This window comes from Silurus meridionalis, chromosome 16 (genome assembly GCF_014805685.1).
Source record: "Silurus meridionalis isolate SWU-2019-XX chromosome 16, ASM1480568v1, whole genome shotgun sequence".
In the NCBI taxonomy this organism is placed as follows: domain Eukaryota; kingdom Metazoa; phylum Chordata; class Actinopteri; order Siluriformes; family Siluridae; genus Silurus; species Silurus meridionalis.
Window position 1 is genome coordinate 562,501 of NC_060899.1, and position 10,000 is coordinate 572,500.

The 10,000-nt window shown below is 41.9% G+C and overlaps 1 protein-coding gene across 1 annotated transcript in view; it reads left to right on the plus strand.

Annotated features, from left to right (window-relative positions):
- The first annotated feature begins 3,961 nt into the window (after window positions 1-3,961).
- Window positions 3,962-10,000, plus strand: part of slc6a1a (solute carrier family 6 member 1a) — a 21,270-nt gene continuing 15,231 nt past the window's right edge. The window contains exons 1-2 of the mRNA XM_046870093.1: window positions 3,962-4,532; window positions 5,499-5,939. Of these exons, the coding sequence (XP_046726049.1) occupies window positions 5,681-5,939 (259 nt within the window). The 5' untranslated portion in view covers window positions 3,962-4,532; window positions 5,499-5,680. The remainder of the gene's footprint in view (window positions 4,533-5,498; window positions 5,940-10,000) is intronic.

The following is a 10,000-nucleotide window of genomic DNA, read 5'->3' on the forward strand; positions in this document are numbered from 1 at the left end:
CAAAGAGAAAGATGAACAGATTAACAAAGTGGCAGAAAGATACAAAGATTCCCAGACAGACAGACAGGCAGACAGACAGACAGACAGACAGATGGACAGATAGCCAGACAGACAGGTGGACAGACAGACAGACAGACAGACAGACAGACAGACAGACAGACAGACAGACGGATGGATAACCAAGCAGACAAACAGACACTCAGATGGACAGCTTGTTAGCCAAACAGATAGACAGAGTGACAGACAGACAGTCAAGTCAAGAGTCTTTTATTGTCATTTCTACTATACACAGTGGTACACAGTAAAAACGAGACAACGTTCCTCCGGAACCCTGGTGCTACACTAAACAACAACATAAAGCTACAACACAACACAAAACTACATAAAGTGCATCGAGTGCAACCTGGTGCAAACAGTGCAGACAAAAAACAGTACAGACAGACAACACAAGACAAGACACAAAACCTGAGACAGCGCCGACCAGTAAACCTGCTGTATACTTGGTTATACAGTACTGTGAACTGTAAAAACTCTACCCAGGAGTGAATATAAGAACACAATGTAGTGCAAAAATACAGCAGCCATCAAGATGTGCAGAAGACGGCATGTAAACAGTGTAGTATAATATAATATAATATAATATAATATAATATAATATAATATAATATAATATAACAAAGTCAAGGGTGCAAAAATAAAACACAGACAGACAGACAGACAGACAGACCGACAGACAGACAGACAGACAGACCGACCGACCGACCGACCGACAGACAGACAGACAGACAGACAGACAGACAGACAGACCGACCGACCGACCGACAGACAGACAGACAGACAGACAGACAGACAGACAGACAGACAGACAGACAGACCGACCGACAGACAGACAGACAGACAGACAGACAGGATGTTCACCACAGCAGCTAAACCCCATCTGTATAAATATAATAAATATTAATATAAAGAACAGTGTGTAGAGATCATCTCACCTCACTGTTATATTAAACCCAGAAAACATTTTTTTGGTGTGTGTGTGTGTGTGTGTGTGTGTGTGTGTGTGTGTGTGTGTGTGTGTGTGTGTGTCCTTTTCACTAGTAACCGATTTATAATCACTGAAACCTCCTTCGTGCTTCACATGGTCTCCTCTTTACACCTCCAGTAAACAGGTTGAGGATGAAGCTCCATGCTGAATGATGTGTTTCTCTGTAGGACCTGAACGTGGTTCAGAGCTGTGACTTAAACCGTTTTTAAGCATGACAAGCGTTTTCCAGGCAGCGAGCAGAACTCGAGTGCTAATGAAGGTGTGGAAAGGATGAGTGTGTGCAATCATCTAATTATGAAGTAACCTCTTTGTTTTTCTGTACAGTGAAGATCAGATGTTCTGCACACATTAAGATTGATGTCCGAGTCTTCAGGTGTCTCTGTACACGGAGTCTTCACCGACTGCAGTCTCAGGAGAAGGAAAAGAAGGACATTGGCTCGAATCCTAACAGAGTCTTGTGGTGTGTGTGTGTGTGTGTGTGTGTGTGTGTGTGTGTGTGTGTGTGCTGAGCTCTTTTTCAGTGGCACAAGTCAGGGAGCAAATCAGTTTCCATAGTGATGTGGGTGAAGGGAAGAGATTAGCAGGACGGAGCAGTGAGGAGAAATTCGACACAGCGCTCGGTGTTATTGACCCCCTAGTGAACAGGAAGCAATTTCATCTTGGAGATCCTGAATTGTGAGCGAGAATCCAAATACACTCATGAATATCAGAGTGGTCATGATGAGGATGATTACGACGAGGATGAGGATGAAGATGAGGAGGAGGATGTAGCAGAAAGTTGCATGTGCATGAGCTTCTTAAGCTCATTAATTTTGTAAAATATCATGCAAAAAAATGTGTGTGTGTGTGTGTGTGTGTGTGTGTGTGTGTGTGTGTGTGTGTGTGTGTGTGTGGAGAAGAATAAAATAAAAAAAAATCCTTAAACAAATATTTCAATGGCAGCAGCCGAGCAATCTCAGCAGAACCCAATAAGAAGACAGAGAGTGAGACGGTTCTGCAGTTGCCTAGCAACAAAATTTGAAACGATGTGGTTGGCCCCATGCCGCGTTACAGCGTGTATACGATTTCAAGCAGTACAGTCACAATGTGTGAGATACAACACACACACACACACACACACACACACACACACACACACACACACCTACTGCAGTAGCAGTATGTCCCAGAGATTTTTTTTCCTCTTACCAACAGTAAACAACACGCTATGCTTTTTTTTATCTATTTATAGTTACATTTAATATTCAGTTCCGTTCCTGTTGTCTCTTATGTTATAGCAGCTATAAACACTCGTTCCCTCTGTATCATCTCTCAATTACTGCAACAACATGAAGAAGTGTCGTGACGTGACCTGAGACTATAGCGCTGACACTGGAGTCTCCTTCCATACACCTCATATACACACACACACACACACACACACACACACACACACACACACACACACATACACAATTCTGCTTAAGATGTAGGCATCCCTGTGGACAGGGTTTAGCAGTGGTGTGGAGGAATGATGTAATAAATGCTGAAGCACAAAATCAATTAAAAGTGTATCTCAGCACTGGAGATTAGATCTGCTTACACTGATGTGTGTGTGTGTGTGTGTGTGTGTGTGTGTGTGTGTGTGTGTGTGTGTGTGTGTGTGTCAGACACCAGGATGTTCCATGTCCCTCAGCAGGTGCATAAATACAGCATGTTTTCACAACTCATTACCGGAGGGATCAGGGCCAGATGGACATGCCCATGCTGGATTTTGAGTATCATTAGAAGGTTGGTTCGCTCCTCATCGCTCCGCCATCTGCTGCCGCTTCAGCTCTGTGACACGGAGCCAACATGTGTGTGTGTGTGTGTGTGTGTGTGTGTGTGTGTGTGTGTGTGTGTGTGTGTGTGTGTGTATGTGTGTGAGGAGGTGAAATCCCTCGACAGCAACGTTTCACTGAACACTAAACACTACAGCAGAGGATAACTACACACACACACACACACACACACACACACACACACACACACACACACAGTGTTTATTACTCAGAAGTGGAAGTCAGTAGATGTAAGTATCTCGGTCCTGTTGTTAATAAGGTCATATTACAGAAAACGGAGCAGGAACTAGTTTCTTATAAAGAGCATGATTAGATGTTCTGGTCCATCTCCACTCTCGCTCCACCTCCCCGGCTCTCAACCTAAACTAATAGAGGAGACAAAACCCTTGTAGAATAACGAATAATTACATTTCCTTCTGATGGAACATCTCAGCACCTTCAACCTCAATCTTCACTCTTCAATATTTTATTCAACATATTCATCAGAAACAGAGGATCACTGTGTGTGTGTGTGTGTGTGTGTGTGTGTGTGTGTGTGTGTGTGTGTGTGTGTGTGTGTGTGTCATTTCAAAACATATGCCATTTTAATGTCAGTTTGTGCTCAAAGATCTGACATTAAAAGGCATCAGATGATGTGTTCAAAATGCAAAACAAATAAACAAACAAACAAATAAAAATTATATACATAAATAAATAGAAAAATGTCGGTGTTGCTGGATTTGTTTGCAGGACAGACGCAATGTTGAGAGAGAAGAAGAAAGAACTGAGAGACAGAGATAAATAAATGAAGAGAGGAACAGACAGAAGGAGAGAGAGAGAGAGAGAGAGAGAGAGAGAGAGAGAGAGATTGACTTTCAGATGACATTGGTGTGAGGTAGGTGTGTGTGTGTGTGTGTGTGTGTGTGTGTGTGTGTGTGTGTGTGTGTGTGTGTGTGTGTGTGTGTGTGTTGTGTGTGTGTGTGTGTGTGTGTGTGTGTGTCTGTGGTGTGTGGTGTGTGTGTTTGTCTGTAGTGTGTGTGTGTCTGTGGTGTGTGTGTGTGTGTGTGTGTGTGTGTCTGTGGTGTGTCTGTGGTGTGTGTGTGTCTGTGGTGTGTCTGTGTGTGTGTGTCTGTGTGTGTGTGTGTGTGTGTGTCTGTGGTGTGTGTGTGGGGGGGTTGTTTCCCGCTTGTTGATGTTTCACACACGTTATAACGACGCTGCTTCTGCTCCCTATGTACATCAGCCCCTGGATCCTGTGTCTTTCACAGACACACACACACACACACGCTCGCACTCGCGCGCTTACACAGACGCTCTCTCTCTCTCTCTCTCTCTCTCTCTCACACACACACACAAACGCGCACACAGACGATCTCTCACACACACACTCGCGCTTACACACGCTGGAGCTCACAGACACTTCTCCTCTTACCTGAGGAACATTTTGGATCTTTCCTCTTAATGTCTGTGCTTTAATGGGAATAAAACACGTTAACGTTCTGAGCAATACTGCAACTTTACCTCTCTGGGAGAAACCTACAGAACCCACAGAACCTACAGAACCTACAGAACCTACAGAACCTGCAGAAACCAGAGAACCCACAGAACCTACAGAACCTGCAGAATCTTTAGAAACTCGTTTACATGAGGGAAAGCAAACCTTTCTGCAGGATATACAGAGACTCACTGTGAGTAGGCATGTATTCTTTCTCTGGCATAATAATGCTTTAAAAATAATCATCAATATCATCATCTTCATTATTATTATTATTATTATTATTATCATTATTATTATTATTATTATCATTATTATTATTATTATTATTATTATTATTATTATCATTATTATTATTATTATTATTATTATTATTATCATTATTATTATTATTATTATCATTATTATTATCATTATTATTATTATTATTATTATTATCATTATTATTATTATTATTATCATTATTATTATTATTATTATTATTATTATTATCATTATTATTATCATTATTATTATTATTATTATTATTATTATTATTATTATTATTATTATTATTATTCAGGCAGCTTCAAAAGCAGAAGATTTTCTGCTCTAAAATTTTTACACAATGTATTTTTTGCTTGTGACAGACAGACAGATCTCAGCATGGACTTCAGCGTCCCAACAACAACATTACACACACACACACACACACACACACACACACACACACACACACACACACACACACAGAGCATCTGACTTTAAATCAGTACCATCATCATCATTATTATTGTGTACATATCATTAACACATAGATTATTGGCCAACATCTGGATTAGAAATGAAGACTGATCAGTGTAGGACATGACCACAGCGTACGCTCACTACACAGATATAAAAACACATTCACCTGTTGATCTTTTATTGATTAGTTTTAATACTAATAATTAATAATATAAGTAATAATGTAGAGTTGTGTGTGTCCAGGAGACGCAGTCATCAGGGTTGTGTGGAAGTGTGTGAGCTGCTTGAGGATGTAAATGAATCAGTAGGTTTGAAGTTGATAACTGATGGAAGGTTTTTAATGAGAAATAGGATCAAAAAGAGATCAAAAAGCAGTCATGAAAAGTCTAAACACCATCACTACTGCACTAACAATTCCATTTCCTGTTTGTAGGTTGCGTGTGACTGAAGAGCCGTCGTGTGAAACCACGCATCCTCTTCAACCAGGATCTGAAACCATAATCATTTATTAATTGAATTATCCCTAAGCGTGCAAAGCTGCTGTCTACGTGGACCGGTGCTGAAGTCTCGAGCCTCACGGCCAAGAGGAGCTTGAGCTCAGCCAAATCCAGAGAAATGTCGACAAACGGCGCTAAAACGGTCACGGTGGACGGCCAGGTGGCGATGGAGCTGAACGAGGTCACCTCCCATGACAGATTTAAACCAGAGGAGGTACAGGAGCAACGGAATGACGACAAGAAGAAGAAGAAGAAGGATATTCCTGAAAGGGAAACGTGGGCAGGGAAGTTTGACTTCCTGCTGTCCTGTGTGGGATACGCCATCGGGCTGGGGAACGTGTGGAGATTCCCGTACCTGTGTGGGAAAAATGGAGGAGGTAAGCAGTGTTGTGGATCATAATCTATTTTAAGAATTTCTAATGGGTTCCATCACGTAATGAACCTTCTGGGTTTCATTAGGTTTCAATAAGGTCTTCTTTCATTGGTAGGAACCATCAGGAACCATTTGTAACCATGAGGAAAACCATAGATATCTGTAATAGCATTTGTAAAAGATGCAGATGAATTTTCTGAAATCTAGAGCTTTCCAAAATCATTGCAACACAGAAAATATTAGATTATTTTTTTATTTGGACTATTTCAAATAAACTGAAGAAATGGAGTCAGATTTCATTGTTAACATTTTCCCTTTTATCCCTAAACTTATTTCCCTACTGAAAATCATCATTAAATAAAATAAAGGCGTAATGAAAAATTCCACTCGCCCCACACTTAATCCGAACTTCATAAAGTATAGGAAAACCGCAGAAGCTGATATTCCTGCAACCGTGGTTTAAAGGAGCAGAATAGTTTCCACTACCGTTTTACAGCAGTGGAGATCCAGAAGAGCACTTGATCCTTCATAGTGTAAAAGAGTTTAATAGTGTTCTTCAATGGCGATTCACTGTGTGTGTGTGTGTGTGTGTGTGTGTGTGTGTGTGTACATTACCAGTCAAAAATTTGGAAACACTTTCTTGTTTTTTTCTTTATTTTTATTATTTTCAACATTTAAGAATCCAAACTATGAAAGAACACATCTAGAATTCTGCACTAAACAGAAACGTGGTAAAGAAACCAGAATACGTTTTATATTTTTAAGTGTCCAAAGTCGCTCCATGTAGCTTTGACTCCCCCTCGGGAAACTCATATCATTCTCTCATCAGATTCACGAGGTGTCACCTGGAATGGGTTGCAAACCCACCAAACAATATTAAGAAACATGAAGACTGTCCCAGGAATGGAAGGCCAAGAGCTACCTCTGCTGCAGAAGATACATTTATTAGAATTAACAGCCTCAGAAACTGCTGATTTAAATAAATGCTTTTTAGAGTTGAAATATTTTAACATTCACTGTTCAAAAGAGACTGTGTGAGTGGGACCTTCATGGTCAAAGTGCGGAGAATAAATCATTACTTAAGAAGAACAACAAGCAGAAGAACCTTGCTTGGGTCAAGAAACACAAGGAATGGAGATTAGATCAGTGGAAAACTGTCCATTGGTCTGATCATTTCAAATTTGAGATTTTTGGTTCTAAACACTGTGTCTTTATTAGATGTACAGAAGTTGAATGGACGGTTCCTGAGTGTGTGGTTCCCACTGTGAAGCATGGAGGAGAAGATGGTGTAGAGGTGCTTTGCTGGTGACACTGTTGGTGATTTAGTCGAAAATAAAGACATGCTTAACAAGCATTGCTACCACAGCGTTCTGTAGCTACCTGCAGCCATCACACCTGGTTTACACTTAGGACCCTCAGATGACTTGGCCTCCACAATCACCCTATCTAAATCCAGTTGAGATGGTATGGCATGAGTTGCCCAGAGAGTGAAGAAAAAGCAGTCAAAAGCATTCAACACCTCTTGGAACTCCTCAAGATGACTGGAAAATCATTCCAGGTGATGACCTCATGAGCATGACGGAAATCAAAGCTAAATGTAGAAATGGAGCTACGTTGAAGAATCAAAAATAAATTTTTAACCCTTTTTTGATTACATAATTTCATTACGTGTTCTTTCAAAAATTTGTCTTGTGTTAATGTTGAAATCAATAGAATAGAAAAACAACTGAACATTTACACCCCCCCCAACATCTCCTCAGACCCTACCCTTAACATCTACTCAACCGCACCCTTAACCTCTCCTTAAACCCCACCCTTAACCTCTCCTTAAACCCCACCCTTAACCTCTCCTTAAACCCCACCCTTAACCTCTCCTTAAACCCCACCTTAACCTCTCCTTAAACCCCACCCTTAACCTCTCCTCAAACCCCACCCTTAACCTCTCCTTAAACCCCACCCTTAACCTCTCCTTAAACCCCACCCTTAACATCTCCTTAAACCCCACCCTTAACCTCTCCTTAAACCCCACCCTTAACCTCTCCTTAAACCGCACCCTTAACCTCTCCTTAAACCCCACCCTTAACCTCTCCTTAAACCCCACCCTTAACATCTCCTTAAACCCCACCCTTAACATCTCCTTAAACCCGACCCTTAACATCTCCTTAAACCCCACCCTTAACCTCTCCTTAAACCCCACCCTTAACATCTCCTTAAACCCCACCCTTAACATCTCCTTAAACCCCACCCTTAACATCTCCTTAAACCCCACCCTTAACATCTCCTTAAACCTCACACATCAACCACATTACACACATTACACACAAACACATCACACACATTACACACATCACACACAAACACACACCTCATACACATCACACACAACACACATTACACACAAACACACACCTCATACACATCACACACACACACACACACACACACACACACATACACACACACACACACACACATTTACATTTATGCATTTATCAGACGCCTTATCCAGAGCGACGTACAAAAGTGCTTTGAGTCTCTAGTAATGAATAAATCTACACTGGTACAAGATTACAAACTTAATATAAATATAACTCGAATTCTACAAACTTGGAAAGTGCTAATTTAGGTATTTCAGGAAGAGGTAGGTCTTCAGTCGTCGTTTGAAGATAGTCAGGGACTCTGCTGTACGGACATCTTGGGGAAGTTCTTTCCACCACCTCGGTGCCAGAACAGAGAAGAGCCTTGAAGTGTACTTACCTCTCATTCTGAGAGAAGGAGGTACCAGTCGAGCAGTGCTGGAGGATCTCAGACAGCATGATGCAGTGAGAGACGTGATGAGGTCACTGAGGTAATATGGTGCTGGTACATTTTTGGTCTTGTAGGCAAGCATCAGTGTTTTGAATCTGATACGTGCAGCTACTGGAAGCCAGTGAAGGAGCAGCAGTGGGGTGGTGTGGGAGAACTTGGGCTGATTGAACACAAGTCATGCAGCTGCGTTTTGGATCATTTGCAGTGGACGAATAGTGTTCAGGGGAAGACCTGCCAGCAGAGAGTTGCAGTAGTTGAGTCTTGAAATGACAAGAGACTGAGCAAGCACCTGGGCAGCCTGTGTGGACAGAAACGGTAGAATCCTTCGGATATTGTAGAGAAAAAAAGCGACAGGAGCGAGCCGCATTAGCAACATGTGGGAAGAAGGACAGTTCATTGTCCATAGTTACCCCAAGGTTACGAGCAGTGGCTGAAGGGGAGAGCAGAGAGTCATAAAGTGTTATTTGGAGATCGCAGTGATAAGAAAACCCATGTGAGGATATAACTTCATCAATGAAGTGGGTATAGAGGGAGAAAAAGGAGGGGACCAAGTACCGAGCCTTGTGGGACACCAGTGGTGAGTCTGCATGGGGCAGATGTGGATCCCCTCCATGTTACCTGGTATAAGTGACGTTCCAGGTAGAAAGCAAACCATTCCCATGCTGTTCCGTGGATACCAAGGCTCTTGAGGGTTGACAAAAGAGTCTTGTGGTTGACTGTGTCAAATGCTGCTGAAAGGTCCAGGAGGATAAGTACAGATGACAGCTTGGCTGACCGAGCAGCATGCAGTTTCTCAGAAATAGCCAAAAGGGCAGTCTCTGAGGAATGTGCCGCTTTGAACCCAGACTGGTTCGGATCATGGAGGTTGTTCTGTAAAAGACAGACAGACAGTTGGTTAAAAACAGAGCATTCCAAAGATTTAGAAAGAAAGGAGAGAAGTGATACCGGTCTGTAGTTGTTGATGTCTGATGGATCCAGAGCAGGTTTCTTCAAGATGGGAATGACGCTTGCTTGCTTGAAGGTAGTTGGTACATAGCCAGAGATGAGATGAAGGTCAGGAGATCTTGTGTAATGGTCTGAAGCATAGTTGAAGGGATTGGATCCAGAGGACAGGTGGTGGGATTGCAAGATTGGATGACTTGCAGTATCTCATCTTCTGTTAAGGTTGAGAAGCTTGACAGAGACGTAGTGGATTGTCGGCTGTGTTGTGTAGTCGTTGTTGGGGAGGAAGTGAAGGTCTGGCAGATTTCATCATAG